The 19046-nt window shown below is 38.3% G+C and overlaps 1 protein-coding gene across 3 annotated transcripts in view; it reads left to right on the top strand.

The window, feature by feature from the left end:
• The first annotated feature begins 903 nt into the window (after positions 1-903).
• The window catches only part of PLPP1 (phospholipid phosphatase 1), a 108922-nt gene continuing 90779 nt past the window's right edge, over positions 904-19046 (top strand). Inside the window, exon 1 of one of the 3 annotated variants that reach the window (XM_031965117.1) lies at positions 904-1327. Coding sequence is in view for 2 of the 3 variants with exons in the window: in XM_031965108.1 (XP_031820968.1) it covers positions 1270-1327 (58 nt within the window). In the remaining variant the exon portion in view is untranslated. The remainder of the gene's footprint in view (positions 1328-19046) is intronic. The other 2 variants (XM_031965108.1, XM_031965110.1) reach the window with 2 other exon arrangements.

The following is a 19046-nucleotide window of genomic DNA, read 5'->3' as shown; positions in this document are numbered from 1 at the left end:
CCAGTTGCGATTGATCTGTTCGCTCATTTATGGATCTATTTTTATCTTTAATTCTTCCCAAGGGAACAAAGTCTCCACCTAGTAATTGCTTTCCTTGTTTTTCCCCTACGCAAGCAATATGTTTGCCAATAGGCCGAAGTCCGCAGGTTTATTATTAATAAATTAGGGGGAGGAGGGGTAAGAGAGGGTAATAGCACAAAGCAAAGGTAATTTGCTCATATTTCTGGTGTTCTTTCATTCTTTACAAACTTTTAAAAAAGCTGAGAATCTGTGCATTAGGCCTTCCTTGTTTTTGCAGCATATGTTTATTTCATTTGCTATTCATAATTCAGTTACTAGACCCAAGGGGGAGATGGAGCAGTATCATTATCCCCATTTTACAGAGGAAGAGACTGACGCCGCCCTGCCCCGGCCCGCGGGCTCTCGGGGCGTCCGAGGCGTTTTCTGGCCCCGCCTACTCGGCCCTCTCCCTTCTGGGGCAGGGAGTGGTGGCGGTGGCGTTTCCATGGGAACGGAGGTAGTATTCTCCCCTCCTCCTTAGCCCGCGGCCCACGCGAAGCTTGCTCCCGCTTTCCTCGCCCTCTCAGGAACACACGGAGCGGCCCCTCAGCTACACAAATCCGGCCCCTGTCCCGGAGGGAGAAGGCGAGGTGGTCGGGCCGAGAACCTCGCTTCTCCCGACTCCAGGCTAGGCCCTTTTTCCTCACGTCTGACGGGTACGTGCTTAATCAAATAGAACTGGAGCAAGGGAAGGCGACGGGGAAGGAGCCCTCTCTGATTGGTCTTTTTCCCTTCTCCCCGCCCCCTTCCTCGGGTCCCCGCCCCGCCCCTCGCGGGGTGCGGGAGTCCTAGTTTAAGTGCACAGGCGCCGGCCGGGCTTGGCTCCGGGGCGGGCGGGCGGGAGGGAGGGAGCGAAGAAAGTGGGGAGGGGCTGGAGCCGGCTTTCTCCTCCCCGCGGCCTCCCCTCCTTAAAGGGGGCGCCCCGGCGCGGGGCCTGCGGCAGATCGCTGCGGAGGGCGGCCGGTGCGGAGCCTGGCAGCCCGACCTCTTGCGGGTGGAGCGCGGCCCGGGCTGGCGGCGGGACTCTGGGCTCTCCAGGCGCCATTGCTTCGGTGCGGAGCGCTGGCCCTGCCCTCGGGAGGACCGGCCCTCGGGGATCGCCCGCAGTCCCCGGCCCCGGCCCGCGAAGGCTGGTGTCGGTCCCGAGAGCGAGCCGCTTCTCGTCGCTCCCGGCCGCCCCGCTGCGCGGCCGCCCCGGGGCCCGAGACCATGTTCGACAAGACCCGCTTGCCGTTCGTGGCCCTGGACATGGTCTGCTTGTTCCTGGGTATGTATGTGCCGGCGCCAGCCCGCCCGCCCCGCCGGGCTCTGCCCGCCCGCCCGCCTGCGCCCGCCCGGCTCGGCTCGGCTCGTCCTGCGGCCGGACCGGAGCGTGCGTGCTGGGTCCCGCGCATCCGTGTGGGGGGAGCTGTGCGTGTCTGTCTGTCAGGAGGCGGAGGCGTGGCCCTTGTGTCGGAGTGTGTGCATGCGTTAGGATGCGGGGGCTGGTGTGTGCGCTCTGTGCCCGCACACCTTCCTGCTTCGGGATGGGTGTGTGCTGGGTGGTGGTACTTACGTGTGATCGCTTCTGGCCGGGAGCGGAGGAGCGGATTTCGTCTGCATTTGGTGTGTGTGTGTGTGTGTGAATACGCTGGCTTGAAGATTTGTGTGGAGAAGTGCAGATGGATTGCGTGCATTTTGGGATGCAAGTGCACGCCCTTGTACATAAAGATGGGAGGGTGTTATTATGGGCAAGTGAGAAAGTTTGTGTTGGCAAGTGTGGAGTGGGTCGCGTGCATTTTGGGATGCTGGTTCCTGTGATTGTGGGCTCCCCAGTGCATCGGGACGTGTGTACCGGGAGGTCTTTGTTAAGTGAGAATTGGGGAGTGTGAACATGTATTGCATGCATTTGACCATGGTGTCTGAATACCTGTGTGTAACTTAGAGCTTCTCTATGCAGTTTCTGTATGTATGAGACCTTCTCTGTTTGTAATAGCTACTGCCCTGGATCTCTGGCTCTGGCTCTAACCTCTGCAGTCTGCCTTCTCCTCCCAGAACTTCCCTTCTGTCTCCCTCTCCCACCCCAACGTGAACCACTTTGGCACTTAATTGCCTCATTTCACTTCTCCTCCCCATTTCCTCCGATCCACTCTTTCTATTCCTTTCAAACAAGGCAGAATGATCAATCTGTCAAAAGGCTCCCCCTCCCCTCTTTTTTTTTTCTTGAACTGGAGAAAACTGGTCACTGGCTAATCGGATTCAGTTGGCAAAAACATTGGAGAGTTACTGCTCTGGGAAGTCCCAAGTAACAAAACAGAAGGGCCAAAATCGTCTCATTTTGGGGAAGAATTAACTCTCTTAGACATTCTGAAAATCTAGAATTTTCTTAACTAAGTTATCTGGCCTGGGTGTATTTTCCAAGCTCCAAGTGTGGGTGAGGGACAGAGGTGGTGGTTGATTCCTGTGTGCCCCAGACCTGCTGTCTCCGTTCTGCAGATCCGGCCATGGGGTAGCTTTCCATCTCTTCTTTGACAGCTCACAAGGAGCTGTATAAATTCTTTGGCTAGGCGTTGTGTTTTCCTGATGGAAGTGTTATGTTGTCAGGGGGTTGCCTGCTCTTCCTCTTTGTTGATCTGTCAGAGCTAAAATTAGCTAGATTGGGGATATGAGAAGGTGTTGAGAGGATGGGATAAACCTTCAAGTGTTATATATGTGAGGACTTTTTAATAAATTACAAAGGCATCTGGAATAAAGCAGTTTGTTGCTAACTCTGTATCTGGAAAAGGCAAACCTTTTGTTTGAAACTTTTAGGTGTATATGTATGGATGGCATTCTTATGGGATATAAAAAGGAGCGCTGATGACTTAAAGGTTGGAAGAAGAATTAGCTCTCCAGTTGATAGGTTGTACAGCATTCTTTGTCACCAGATGCATTCCTGATTCCTCACTGGCTAACATATTTAAAATGGAATATTTTGACCATCCAAAGCAGTAGAAAAAGATGAGAAAGATAATTAAAATGTAGTCATGACTTCATGCAGTTTGTAATTAAAATTTAAGGATTTGCTCTTCCGAGATTTCAGATACAGAGATGTTAAAACAGTTCTCAGAAGTATAAGATTGTGTTGGAGATGGCTTTCATCAAAAGCACAGGATGGTTAAACATGTTTTAGAAAAATAAATCTTGTTTTTCCCTTAGAAGATGTGCTGCTTGATCTATTTTGAATGCCATTATTTCCCATATTTTTACATGTACCATTTAAAGTACTTTGAAGTATTTCTGAAGAAATGGCAAATGATCCTGGATTTACTTTCATAGTCTTCCCTTTACTGTAATTGGAACCTTACTATAATTGACTGCTCCAGTTAGAATATACATGAGTAGAATTAAATCTTCATTATCTAAACTAATGAAAGAGAACAGTGAACTCTAATCCTGAAAGTATTTATGTCGATTTCAGAATGCATTTTATGGCACTTTGCTATAGTTAATATTAAGTTTATTTTTTATTCCCAGAGAACAAATCTGCCTAGAGCAGGAGACTGGAATCCCAGAATCATGTTGGATAGGAGAAGGAAGTTGTTTGGGGATTTAAAAAGAGCAATAAATTTTTAAAAAGAAAGAAAGAAAAAGAAAATTGCCAGTCTTTAACAGGATGATTTCTTTTTTCCTTCTCAACAGTATTTCTATTCTTTCTATTACATGTAAAGATAGTTTTCAGCATTCATTTTTGTAAGATTTTGAGTTCCAATTTTTTTTTTTCCTTACCTCCTTCCTCCCCAAGACAATAATCCAATATAGGTTAAATGTGTACAATCATTTAAAGTATATTTTCACATTATGTTGAGAAAGAAAAATTGGAACAAAAGGGGGAAAACCTTGAAAGAAAAAAGCAAACAAACAAAAAAGGGGTTAAAAAATAGTATGCTTTGATCCAAATTTAGACTTCATGGTTCTCTCTCTGGATATTGATGGCATTTTCTATATAAAGCTTATAGGAATTGTCTTGGATCACTATATTGCAGAGAAGAGAGAAGTCTATCATAGTTGATCCTCACATGGTTTTGCTGTTACTGTGTATAATGTTCTCTACAGGATGATTTCTAATTGTTTCTATTAATGTTATAACTTTTCTTCTGGCTCCTTTAAATGACTAAAACAGATCACGTGGTATTTGTTCTAATGTGAATCTGTGTTCTTTTAATCCAGAGACTAAGAGTCATGACTTTGCATATCCCTTGAGACTTTGTTTTGCATATGGTAGGCACTTAAAAATCTTTTAGATTCAAGTGAAATTAATACTACTGTCCTTTGTTATGTGTTTTGTTTTCCAAGAGGACCTTGACTTCTGGGAGGTGATGCCATTACGTGAAAGTGAATTGGTTGAGGGAGGGTCATGTGAGGTCTCCAGTCTCACTTTCTTTTCCAGAGCCTTCGGAGTCCAGTGGCTAGATATAAATCCCAATGATTTGAAGATTGCCCTGGATGCAGTAGGAGAATTTGTTCCAGAATTTTACTAGAGGGCTAAGCATTTTGAAGGAAGAAGTGTACCCATATACCCAATGATATAACACTGTACTATTAGATGGGGATTTCCACTCCTAAGTCCCAAGTATAACTGCTACATAGTGGAATTTTTTAAACTTAACTTGCTACCAGCTGGGACTTGATAGATTCTTGGGTGATAGTGGTTGATTTAAAGATTATTGTTTTGCATTCCTTATTCCACGAAAATATGAATTTACCTTTTTTTCCTTCCTACTCATATTGATGTTTTGTGTCTATGGACAATGTCATATAAACATTGCAGAGCCTCCAATCTCTTGGGCTGATTTTCTAGTATATAAGAAGTAAGGGTGAGCAATGTGCTCATTTTCAGTAAAAGGCATGATATTCTTGTTCTGACAGAACATTATTTCATATTGTTTCCACTATAGAGAGCACAATTCTGATGGGCTGGCCACATTGTTTGAATGTCAAACTTACTTTTAACAATAAGACTTTTATGGAGAACTCACACAGGGCAAGCACTCACATAATGGTCAGAAAAAGCAACACAAGGACATTTTCAGGGTCTCTCTGAAGAACTTTGGAATTATTGTGAGATCTGGGAGATACTGGCATTAGGACTTCCCCAAATCAGGTGACCTCATCAGAGAAGGTGCTGTGCTCTATGAGCAAAGTAAAATTGAAGTGGCTCCAAAATATATATATAAGTTTAGAGAATCTATCCCAAATGTTCATGTGGATTATTTATGTCTGACTTGTGACAAAGCATTCCCAGTGTATTGGTCTGATCATCCATAGTTGGATACATTGTAACTTGACTCTAACATAGTGAAGTCATTTTCTAAATGAATAGTTGAATGTCTTCTTCAATAACAAAGGACAACAACCAATCTTACATTGTAGGTGTGAGATAGGATCCACTATGAAGTTTCTTTAAGAAAGACAGTAGGTATTTTTCTCTCAGTAGCCCTAAAAAGTAAATAAATAGCTGTGAAAATCTAGCTCAGTGGCCTTATCTGAGGCAGTTTCGAGTACCACCAGAGAACATCTTTTTGAAGCAAGTTCAGGAGACTTTTTCATTCTACTTTAATATTTTCAGCATTTCACTAGTTTTAAAATTTCTCTGATCTTTAATCCTGCAGCCTCTGAGAACTATTTGAGGTTTCTTGCCTCCTAATTACAGAGATCTGTTATATTCTAATCTCTTTTATTCTATATCTTCTGTCATACTATTGTTACTGGACTTCTAGTTTTGGTATCTGTTCCTTCTTTCCTTTATGCCTCACATGGCAGACCATAAAAGTTTCTCAAGGAAAAAGAATATAATACTCACATACATATACACACATATTGGGAGGATGGGGGTGAGTGGGGGAAGATAAGGCACCATTTAAATTTTTCATGCTTTCTATTTAGCTACAATTTAGCTATTTCTGTCTTCTATTAGGAAGACAGAATCTCTTCTCTTCTATCATCTCTTGTTTTGTGGCATCTTCACTACAACTAATCACTTGGTCATCCTGTATTGGGCCCATTTGCTATTTCTACATCCTGTGACTCTCAGCCAGTCTGGAGAGTGCCCCATTACGGCAGATTGTGGTGTTTTATCCCTATTTGTTTATAATTATTTCTATAACTAGTTATATTTCTGAATTTTCTTCTATATCTCCCTTTCCCAGATCTCCCCCTATGTAAATGGAAAATAAGAATATGGAAATAATACAATTGGTTTTATCAGAAACTCAAAAATAAGAATATTTCAGTACTATATATGCAGGTTGAATTCTAAGTTTGTAAAACAAAATATTTCCCCATGCCAAAAAGAAATAAGAGCAGTGGGAAAGGGAAGACAGAAAGGAGGAAAAAAAAAAAAAAACAACTCATGCACAGGGCTAGAGATGAACTGTACATATGGTTTAATCTCATGCTGTAGTGGATAGAAAGTTGGTTGTGGAATTAGAATGACCTGGCTTTGAAAGGCCTGCAGATATTACATCAACTGATGCTAAGTAAAGTGAGTAGAACCAAGAAAACGTTGTACACAGCAACAATAAGATTATGTGATGATCAGGTATAATGGACATGGCTCTTTTCCATAATGAGATGATTTGGGGGCAAATCCTATAGGCTTGTGTATGCATCCAAAGAGAGAGGACTATGGGGATTGAATGTGGATCACAACATAGTATTTCCCTTTTTTTTGTTGTTGTTGTTTGTTTTTCTTTTTCATTCCCTCCCCCCTTTGATCTGATTTTTCTTAATAAATGTGGAAATATATTTAGAAGAATTACATACACTCAATGTCTATTGGATTATTTGTTGTCTAGGGGAGGGGAGCGGGGGAAGGGAAGAAGAAAAATTTGGAACACAACATATAAGAAATGCCACAGTGAATCCAACTGGTGGTCCTAACCCTGAGTTTTATTTTTGTTTTTATAATTGATCTAAATTGAACCTGTAATTTTTTGATGTAGGGAACTCCTACTGAGGAAACTCTTTTGGCAACTGTTCTGAAACTTATTGTCTTTGTTCTCTGAGGCATTGAGATGTTCAATGACTCATACAGGGTCACACAGCTAGTTTGTGTCAGTATGACACAGTTATTAAGCACCTACTGAGTGTCAGACCTTTTGCTAAATATTGGGGATACAAAGAAAGGCAATAGATCTCTGCTCTTGAAGGAGATAGCATGCAAAGAAAACAACTATGTTTTCTCGACATAGGATTGAGAAGCTCCACATAGGATTGAATAGAATTAAAGGGAGGGGAATGGTGATGGTGGGATTTTAACCCAGAATTGAGGAAAAGCCATGGAGTCCAGGACACTAAGGATTTTGGATTGAGAAGTACTGCAGACTGGTGTATTTTTTCTTTGGACTCAGTCTGATAAAAAATAAAAATAATTTGGGAATGGATGAAGGCTTGTGATCTGTAGTTTTGGTTGTAAGTTGACAAAAGCAGTTAACATTGCTATAACGTTGAAAAGTTCACCAGTTCCAGGAAGAGAGAAGACTGGTGGCCCAGTCCAGAGTCAGAAGCACAAATTGAGCTCTTTGTAGTGGGGTTCATCACTGGCAACTATGTTTTAAGATATGAACAAAATTTCATTCTGTAAACATAACAATATGCCAAATTTTATACCCCCCCCCCCCACGTATGTATACACTTTGTAAACTGGATAATGCAGTATCTGCTTTTGTTATTACCACAGTGGATGGCCTGAGTACTAGTAGATTGACTTGGGTAGCTCTGTAATTGATTGCTTCCTTATCATTTGTTCTCCTCTACAAAAAACTTTATTTTTGATATCTTTTAAAAATTTTTTTTCGACTAATTGTACTTCAGAATGGTTAGATCAGTTCCCTATTGCACTAACAGTTGATTCATATACCTATTTTCCCAAGTCTCTTACATTTGTTCTTTCTGATGAGTAGTGGTATAAGGCTTCTCTCAGGTTATGGCTCTTGGTCTTCTCATTTGGAAAACTATGACATTAGTAGACAACATCACACTTTGTTCGCAGGTGAATTTTTTCCAATTCTATTATTATCTTTTAAAATTAAGATTTGTGCCAAATATACTTAGCATAAGTTCACTGATAAAGTTGAGACAAGTTCATTATAGACAATGTATCTGAATTTTATCAAATTATTTGAGAGTTTCTGGTGAGAACCTTGTGGACAAGATGCAGAAATGTAGATAATAGTTATTAGATAGACACACAGCTGGTTAAATAACCTTATTGGAATAGTATTGATTTAATTGCTGATCTACATTGATGGAAGGAATTTCCACATCTAAGTTCTCCACTCTCAATTCACTAGTCTGCACAAAAAAGCAAACAAAAATGCTAAATAGAAACCCCATTCCATTCATGGAGGAAAGTCCCTGACGTGCTCGGGAGAGTTTATGTCCTTGAACTTCTGTTATTCAACACTTTTATCAGTGACTTGAATGAAGTCATTACAAGACACACTTATCAAATTTGCAGATGACACAAAACTGGGAATAATAGCTATACATTGTACAAAGAACCAGGACATAAGAATATACTTACAGACTTGAACAATAGACTGAAATTAGTAAGCTAACTTTAATATTAGCTGGCATTTGGTTTTAAAATTAAAAGTTCAGAATGAAGAAGAGCCAGCCTAATGGGAAAAAGAGTTTAGGGATTTTAATTAACTGCTTATGCTGTGTAAAACCTCAAGGATGTGTGTAGATACCCAACAAAGCCAATTAGATCTTGGGCTAAATGAATGGAGATTCACATTTAGAACTAGGAAAATATGTACTCTGTGCTAGTCAGACCATGCCTTTTGTCAATTGCCATTGCCTTAGAACCATATCAGTTATCCCTTCTCCCCCAATATCTAATCCGTTGTCAAGGCCTGTTGATTTTACCTTTATAACATCTCTTGCATATGTATCCCCCACTCCATCATGGCCGTTATCCTGGTGTAGGATGTCATGCATAGACTATTGCTGTTGCTTGTGGGTTACTTTTCCTTCCACAAGTCTCCGAATTCTAGGCCCTCATCCACTCAACTGTTAACATGATCTTAAACTGCAGGTCTGCCCATGAAACCCCCCATACCTCCATCCCCTCCTTCCCGCCATGATGTTTGGCATTCAAAGCTCTTCATAACCAGTTCTTTCCCCTTCCATACCTCCAATTTTCTTACATCTTATACCTCCCTCCATACTCCCTAATCTAGGGACATTGGCCTCCTTGAAGTTCCAAGAATGATATTCCATGTCTCCTCTAAGGACATTTTCTCTGGCTTTCATCTGTGCTGGAATACTTTCTCTTCTCATTTTTGCCTTCTGGCTTGCTCTAAACCTTAGCTAAAATCACATTTTCTGCAGGAAGACTTTCCTGACCCCTCAATTCTTTGTTGATGAATTATTCTATATATAGCTTGGTTAGATGTTTTCTTCTCACTAAACTAGAAACTCTTTGAGAAATGGAGGCTTTCTTTTTGTATCCTCTGAAATTAACACAATACCTGGAACATAGAGATGGCTTTATAAATATTTATTGACTAACCACAAACAAGTGTTTTAGGATTGATGACCAGAACACTGAAGAATCTGGGATTCTTGTTATTTGAAGGATTGTTGTAGTTGATTAGCCTGAAAAAGAAAATATTTGAGGGAGGTGTGATAAGTGACTATTTAAAAATAGTCAAAGGATTAGGAAGAAGGATTAAGTTGATTTCTTTTGGCCTTCAAGGACATAATAGAATTGAGAGCATAAGTTACAAGGATGTAGAATTCAGCTCCCTTTAAGAAAGCATTTGTTTCAAAATCAGAATGGATTACCTTGAATCACTGATCTTTGCTCTTTGGTAATGGAAATATTTAGGCAGAGTATTGATTGACTATTGTCAGGGAGGTGGAAGAGGAAAGGAACTATGATGTATTGGGTGGAAAAGTGACCCCTCCCAAAATTGCTTTTAATTAATTAAATTTGGGAGGGGAAATTTTTTAAATTTTAAACTGTCTCCTTCTCTCCTGATCCAAATACTAGAGAAAACCATCATTTGACACAGCTTTGTAAATGTATATAAAACCATTCTGTTCATGATTTTATTTAGCAATTCTTTGGATATGGATGGCATCTTGCTTTGTAAGTCATTTGTAGTTGATTTGAATATTTATGCTATATATAATAGTTTGGTTATTCTTTGAACAGCATTGCTGTTAACTTGCACAATATTCAACAAAAGGTGAAAATACTATGTTGTGATCCATATTAGTCACCACAGACTTTTCTCTGGGTACAGATGGCTTTCCATCACAAGACTTTTGGAATTAATCCAAATCACCTCATTGTTGAAAAGAGCCAAATCCATGACAGTTGTTCATCACATAATCTTGTGTACTGTACTGTACTGTTCTCTTGATTCTATCTTCTTCACTTAGCATCAGTTCATGTCTCTCCAGACCCTTCTGAAATTTAACTTATCATTTCTTAGACCATAATAGTATTTCATCATAATCATATACCACAACTTGGTCAACCATTCCCCTGTTGATGGGCATCCTCTCAGTTTTCACGTCTTTGCTAACACAAAGAGAGTTGCTATCCATATTTTAATAATATTCCATCAGATAAACTTGCTTTTAAATTAAAAAAAAATTTTTTTTTACAATTCCTTTGCTAATGGTATTCCTCCCATTTGTGCTATCAATATTTTAGAACATATAGGTTCCTTTAGAACTTGTATATAGAATTAATATTTTAGAACATATAGGTTCCTATTTTCCTGATCACCTAATAGTGGTATTGCTGGGTCAAAGTGTTTTATAATTCTGGGGGTGATTGCAAAAATTGCTCTCCAAAATAGTTGGATCAACTTAGTTCCACCAACACCGTATAAATGACCCAGTTTTTCCACATGCCCTACAACATTTGTCCCTTTTTATCATCTTAGCCAATCTTAAATGTGTGAGATGACATCTCAAAGTTATTTTAATGTGCATTTCTCTAATTAGTAATGATTTGGAGCATTTTTTTTTTCATATAATTTTATGGTTCAGATTTTTTCCATTGAAAAACTGTTGTTCATAACCTATTTATCAATTGGGGAGTGACTCATAATCTTATAAATTTGGCAAAGTTCTCTAATATGTTTGAGGTAAGATGTCTTTACCTGAGAAAATATGTATAATTTTTTCTCCAGTTTTCTGCTTTCTTTCTAATTTTGGCTACATTGGTTTTATTTGTATGTTCCATAGTGGTGGCGTGTTTTCATAAAATCATGATTTTAGAGCTAAAAGTTAACTTAAAGATGAGGAACTAGGGACTTGAATCCTTTTCTTGGACCAACTGGATGATTAGCAATGGCAGGTATTTATGATATATAGATGAGAAAATGGGCTCAGAGGTTAAATAAACTTGAAGATCATGTAACTAATTAGGGACGGATCTGGGAATAAATCTTTGGATTCCTAGTCTAATATTTTTCCATCATATCATTCTTCCTTCTTCTAAACAATAATATCTGACACTATAGGATTTACTCTGCAGACATCTCATATGGGTCTCACAATAGCTGAGTTAGGTGAAATTACTTGTCCATAGTTATACAGCTAGTAAGTAAATGATTTGAGGTTTAATTTGAATGCAGGGCCCTCTCAACTCTGCTTACTTTTTCTGTTGTATGCCACGGCACCCATGACAGAATCTTTCCTCAACTGACAGCTAGGTAATTTATGGAGATCTGTTTGTCAACTCAATTCTATAATTGAATTACTGTATAAGTAGCTAAGGATAGAGTTTGGGTCCTAGTGCTCTATAACCCACTTTTACCTCAGGCCTTGCTGTTTTCTTCATCTGTTTCAATAAAAGATTTATTAGCTTTTCAGCCCCCCAAAAATGAATTTCCTCTCCTCGGCAGATGAATTAATATTTGCTGAAAGAGTTTACCAATTTAATCTGTGTGGACGATCAAATGAGTAATTAATTGAGTCAGCTTTTGTACTGCTGAGCTCTAGCTTTGGATTTGTTTTCTTCCTTTGTAAATAACTGTTTTTGTATGTAAATGAGAGAGGAAAGGGAGCTTCCTTGAGAGGACTTTTTGTGGGGCAGGTGAACTTTTCTTTTCCTTAAATATGTGCATTTTCATCAGTAGTGTCAGGAGTCAAAATCTGAGGCTTTGAAGAGTGTCTCTTTTTAAATTTGGCTCTAACTTTGTTTCATACAGTTGAGCTTTTACTAGGTTTTCCTTGCCAGAATAGACCATGGAAACTTTTCAGAGACCTGTATTTTTTACCCTCTGTGAATTTTAAGAAATATCAACACCCCCTTTCTGGAGTTATGTGTCCTGTCAGGAATAAAAGCTCACAGTGATATACTTAAGAATCATTATTAAATCTTTTCCCTTTTTAATCACCTTTGGCAGGTAGCTTAAAGTTCTTACATTTATTATCTTTTACACAGTTTAGGATATAGTCATGTAACACTTATATGAGTTGTTTTACATTTATCCTTTTATTAAAGAGAGAAAAGGTGACAGCAGAAGTCAGTAACTCCCAAGTTTTACTTTACCAAAATTATGAACCAGTGGTCACAGTGTCTACATGTGGCTTCAACTCTTACTGAAATGAACTTGAAACATTGTTGTTGTTGGCTTCCTACTGTAATTTAGGTGGCAGGATTGGACAGATCTAGAGGAAAATTTACAGTCAGGTTCAGTACTGCAACAGCATATGCCATAATTAGGGACTTATATAGACTCTCACTATAGCATTCTATTTGTGTCTGTCTCTGAATGCTACTTAAGATAATTATTTTGTTTTTTGTTATTAGAGCAGGGGAAAGGGGAATGAATGTGGAAAGGGAGCATCTTGCTTTCTTCACATCTAAACTTATTTTGCAAAGTTTAATCATTTAAACCACTTGAAGAATACTCTGGTGCAGGTAATAATATCTAAATTTTGGATTAGGAATAAAAAGTGACATGTTCAAGTTTTAAAACATACATATATTTAACACATTTGAAGCTACAAATTTAACTATAAGTCAACTATAAATTGTTGCATTCTCTTCAGATGATTGTAATTTGATTCATGTAAGAATTCATTTCCCAGAGTATATTTTATTTGTTGTACCTTGAATTGAAACACATCAACATGAGTCTGGGATGGTTTCATTTCAATACATGCAAAAGTGGCTACTTTATTTAGCTTTGATAGCAATGAATTTTAATCAGGAAAATTGGTTACATTAGCTAGACAATTTATTTTCCTTAAAGTTTGTATTGGGTTAGTGTTAGAAAAAGGGAATATTAAAGAATAATTTTTGGTTAACATTTTGGTGCACAGGTATGCATTGATAATAACAAATGCAAATGATAATAATTAGTAACATTTTCATGATGCTGCAAGGTTTCCAAATTAAACAATATCCTTTCTCTCTCCCCTCCCCCCAATTTGGTGTTCACTGCATGGATGCTGTTAGTGTCTTCAGTTTACAGATGAGAGAAAGGGGCTTTAAGAGATTTGCCTATTATCACAGAGATAAGGGTCAGAGGCAGAATTCAATTTGGAAATTGAAATTGAAAGCCTATCTCCAAAGTTCTTTCTCTTTCAAACTACTTCTCTATTCCTTTGTTTGCCTCCAAGGTGCTTAGTTTCTTGATATTAAGATAATTTAGACCAGAAAATAAAAGTAGGCAATCTTCTTTTTGTCCTTGTAACTTGTTATGAAGAATGAAAAAAGGAGGTATCTGTTTACCTGATTTCAGGACCTTTTAATCTGTGGTATAAGAAAGTTTTTCTTTAATTATAGACATAAAAATATCGATTTTATGTATGTATGTGGATGTATGTATTATAAATTATATCCTTTGACAAACTGACATGTTAAAATGAGGATTTATAATGGACTTAGCATCTTGTATTTAAGAACCTATCTTCCAACTGAATTGTTAAGACTTTTAGCCCCTTTAGTGGGTTATACTGTCATGAAAATGTAGAGGGAGGGCCTTGTTACCTTTTGGAGGCAGTATGGCACAATACAAAGTACATTTTGCAGTTAGAAGACAAGGATTCCCATCTTAAGACATTTAACTTTTTGGGGCTTCTGTTTTCTCAACTGTAAAAGTGAATGGGTTGAACTAACCTCTCTAAGGTCACTTGCTGCTCTCAATTTATGACATGGATATTCCTGGATGGTTGTGACTCATGTCCATGATAACATCAGCAATCCATTGAAGAATTGTGTAGTTGAAGTAAAACAAGTATAAATATCTTGAAGGATTTGAAGTGTATTTCTTGATGGACTCTACTATTCTATCTTTCTGTACAAATAATGCTTAATTTTGAAATATATAAGTTACTTTCATGTGAGATAGCTATGGAAAAAGCACTAATTCTGGAGTTCGAAGGCTAGGGCTAAAAATTTCACCTTGAGGTTTATTCTGCCTCATTTTAAAAACTTTGAACAGGCTAATTAATGCCCTCTGCCTCAAATCTCTTTTGAGGAGCTTCAATTAGATGGCCCCTTTCCAGAGCTCAATTAGTGTAAAATCAAGATTCAAATAGGGAAGTTAAAGAAATGGTGGGGGGTGGGGGTGGGGAGAGGAGGGTTTGATGTGACCTTTGACTTCTTCCCTGAAGAGTAAGCTACCAGTATAGATCAACATCTGAGTTGCCTGTGGGGGATTTAGGTCCAAGATAGGATTCAGTTCAGGGCTTCCTGATTCTAGCTCCTAATGCCTGCAACACACACCTACAAAAGAATATACTTTTTTAAAAGTACTTATGCGTATCACTTTTAAAATTTGTGTACACTACTATGAAAACTTTATCTTAAAATATTGTATGTGTCATTCATACATTCTGATTCTTTTTTTTTTAGAATTGACATTTTTATTACATTAATTCAACCTACCCATGTATAATTATATTTTTTTTAAATTTATTTTTTTTTATTATAATAACTTTTTATTGACAGAATCCATGCCTGGGTAATTTTTTACAACATTATCCCTTGCACTCCTGTTCCGATTTTTTTTCCCTCCCTCCCTCCACCCCCTCCCCCAGATGGCAAACAGTCCTATACACTCACTACATGTTCAATTGAGACCAGATTTCCACATTAAATATTAAAAGAAAGGAACTGTTGGGGAGCTAGGTGGTGTAATAGAGTACTATCTCTGGAGTCAGGAGGACTTGAGTTCAAATCTAGTCTCAAACACTTGATAGCTGTGTTGACCTTGGCATTTATGTCATTTAACTCTGCTTCAATTTCCTCTTCTGGAAAAGAAAAAAAATTTTTTTTTCCCTGAGGCAATTGGGGTTAAGTGACTTTCCCAGGGTCACACAGCTAGGAAATGTTAAGTGTCTGAGACCAGATTTGAACTCGGCTTCTCCTGACTTCAGGTCTGCTGGTCTATCCAGTACTCCTCCTAACTATCCCTTGGAGAAGAAAATGTTAAACTACTTCAGTATCAGAAAGCCTCAAATTGGGACATGAAGAGTCAGCACAATTGATATACTTTACAATATAATCCGGTCATCTGCTGCAAGCATTCAATTCTCTAGTTCACTGCTTGACTCTAGTTAACTGCTTGCTTTCAGCAATTGTGACATTGCTTTTTTGAAGTTTGGCAAAGGGGTAGAATTGGAAGCCTTTACCTGTGAATAGTTGTTGTCATGGAAGCTTTTATCTGCTTTACTTTGCCTAACTCTGGCATTCTCTGAGTTCTTATAATAAGATGCGACACATTGAATCTTCCATTTTGATGTAATGATTTTTGGTTTTTGCCTGAGTTTGGTCTTGTTTCTTTACTTAACATCTTTTTATGGAATCCTCCTTTTGAGTCTCAGAGAGTAAGTGTAAAGACCTTTGTGCTCGTCCATGGTTTTAGGTGATTTCATGTCGTGCTTATAGAATTCGGGGTCATTCTTGGTCAGCTGTTTTTAGAAGATGATACTGTCTGATGTATTTAGACCACAATTGTCACTGCCCGGAAACAGTGTATATAATTCCTGAGCCTTTTGGAAGTTGTAATATTCAGTATAAATGAAGTCAATTTAAAAATGGTTACATTTGCTTCTCCCCTCCTCCCCCATCCCTTGCCTTTTTCTTGGGGGGGAGGGGGAGAGGGGGAAGGACATTTGATTTAATTACACCAAGATCATCACATGAGATGTTTGACTGCCAGAGGGTGATGAATGCTATGGCAGTTTCTTATTTCTGGATTTTAAATATGTGCCAACTTTTTTCCTAGCCTTTTTTCCCATAGCATTTATCATAAAGTGTTTTTCACAGTTTGATTTTGCAGATGCCAAGATCTTATTATTAAATAGAATGAACCTTGCTATGTAAGTGGAAACTATTATCACTGATGCCAGCTGAGGAATCATGGCATGGGATAGCAATTGATCAGTCTGCAGTACATGTGCCAACTGCCAATTCAAATTTTAAGAATAATTCTTTGTACTATTCATTTTGTCTTCCAAAATTCCCCCATGTAACTCTCTACTGAGATCTTTTTCACTGCTGGGGGTGGTGGTGGTGGTGGTGGTGGTGGTGGTGGTGGTAGTAGTGATGATGAGTTAGTGTTGCAAGTTCTGATAGTTTTGTAATACCTTATTTATTCAATTAACACTTAGCACTTAAAGCTAAGTAAACTTTTATTTAAGCTCAGAGTCTTTCTCTCTTTTTTTATTAAAGGTTTTTATTTTTCAAGACATGGATGGACAATTCTTCGACATTAACCCTTGCAAAATCTTGTGTTCCAATTTTCTGCCCCTTGGCCCATCCTCTCCCTTAGATGTCAGGTAGTCCAATATATGTTAAACATGGTAGAAATATATGTTAAATCCAATATATTTGTACATATTTATATAATTATTTTGCTACACAAGAAAGATCAAATTAAAAAGGAAAGAAAATGAATAAGAAAACAAAATGCAAGCAAATAACAACAAAAAAGAGTGAAAATACTATGTTGTGCTCCACACTCAAATTCCCCCAGTCCTCTCTCTAGATGTAGATGGTTCTTTTCATCACATGGCCATTGGAATTGGACTGAATCATCTCATTGAAAAGAGTCATGTCCATCGGAATTGATCATCCTATAATCTTCTTGTTGCTGTGGACAATGATCTCCTGGTTCTGCTCATTTCACTTAGCATCAGTTCATGTAAGTCTCTCCAGGCCTCTGAAATTATCCTGTTGGTCATTTCTTACAGAATAATAATATTCCATAACATTCATATACCATAATTATTCAGCCATTCTCCAATTGATGGACATCCACTCAGTTTCCAGTTTCTAGCCATTACAAACAGGGCTGCCACAAACATTTTTGCACATGAGGGTCCCTTCCCCTCCTTTAAAATCTCTTTGGGATATAAGCCCAGTAGAAACACACTGCTGGATCGAAGGGTATGCACAGTTTGATAACTCAGAGTCTCTTGTATCATAGATGGGATAACAATGGTGTGAAATAGATGATTATTAAAGAACTTGAAAGTAATATTAAGAGGGAGAATTTCTTTCTTATTTTTCTTCTTCCTTCTCCCCTTTCCTTCTTTCCTTACTTCCTTTCTTCCCTTTTCCTTTCCTTTCTTTTCTTTAAGAAGAATGCTATTTGTTTTTGTAAAGGGGGCATTTGATATGACTTTAAAAATCTACTTTAAGAAGTAAAAAATTCTGAAAAATCAGAATAAGATAATGCAAGTTTTCAGGAATGAGGTGAAAAGATATTTGATAATGATATTCTGCATTTCTTTTTTCAGAGCTCAATATCTTTTGTAGGTATCAGATTTTTTTTTTTTTTTTTTTTTTTTTTTTAGACTCATAGCATTCATATGGCATCATAGATTTAGAGCTTGAAGGGACTTTTATCTACAAAGAGAGAGACTGAAACAAAGACCTGTAGGGAGAACACATTACAATGTGTGCTTGTACAGGCTTTTGCAAGGGTGAATGTTGAAAACTATGCATGTATTTTGAAAAATGAAAAGCTATTATGTGTGCTTGTGGTTGTGTTTAAATCTCATTAGCATATTTCAAGAAAACCATAACTTCCTAACACTCTTTCTTCTCCCTCCCATCCCCCTTTTTTGACAGATAGAAAATTAAGGCTTGGAAACCTTGTGTCTTCATTTGATCAGGTTTATTTGGGGAAACTTAATTTATTCAGGTAACTCTGTAATGTGGACGGAAAAGAAACTTTTCCAGATGGTTTGGTTAAAACCTTTTTGTGAGCATGCCACTAAACTGTCCAACTGGCACTGTTGGCAAATACAATTTCCCCCTTTTTCATTCCTCTTCCTAGTGAACCTCCTTTTGTGAAGTTGTTGACCTACTGCAGCCCGGGCTACCATTAGAAGAGGTTGGACCTAGAACTGGAATTTGAACCTCGTTTGTCTGGTCTCTATCATTCAGATCTCTTCAGGGAATGTTTTCATTAATTCTATCCTGTCTTTGTCAGGAACCAGATACCACATTTCTTTTTGTTCTGCTTGGGTGGGCACTGTTCCCACAGGGGGTAGGTAAGGTACAGTAAATTGGAGAAGTTTATGTTGGATCGAGAGGTAGTAAGGAAGTAAAATTTAAGAATAAACAACAGCTCTGTGGATGGATCTGTGTTTGGGAGGGAGAGAACAGAAATGAGATGTCTTGAGGAGGATAACGTAAGGCTTAGCTGAAGCTGGCCTTTCTTTGCCACTTGAAGACATACATTTATTGTAAATCGAATAAAGAAAAAATGAAAAAAGATTAAAAATGTTTCATCCTATTTCATTTAGGTAGTAAAAAAGTCACTAGTAGGAACATATCCCTTCCAGAAATTTCAAGAAGTAGCTGGGGCACCTGAAACAGATGATTTTACTTTACTTCTTTTTTAAAAAAAATTTTAACAGCTTTTTATTTTTACAAATACATAAAAAGATAGTTTGCAACATTCAGTTTTGCAAAGCCTTGGGTTCCAAAATTTTTCTACCTTCTTTATTTACCCTCTTCCCCGTTCCCT

Source organism: Sarcophilus harrisii, chromosome 1, assembly GCF_902635505.1.
Source record: "Sarcophilus harrisii chromosome 1, mSarHar1.11, whole genome shotgun sequence".
Lineage (NCBI taxonomy): Eukaryota > Metazoa > Chordata > Mammalia > Dasyuromorphia > Dasyuridae > Sarcophilus > Sarcophilus harrisii.
The sequence above is the reverse complement of the archived record's forward strand: the minus strand, read 5'-3'. Positions and strand labels throughout refer to the sequence as shown.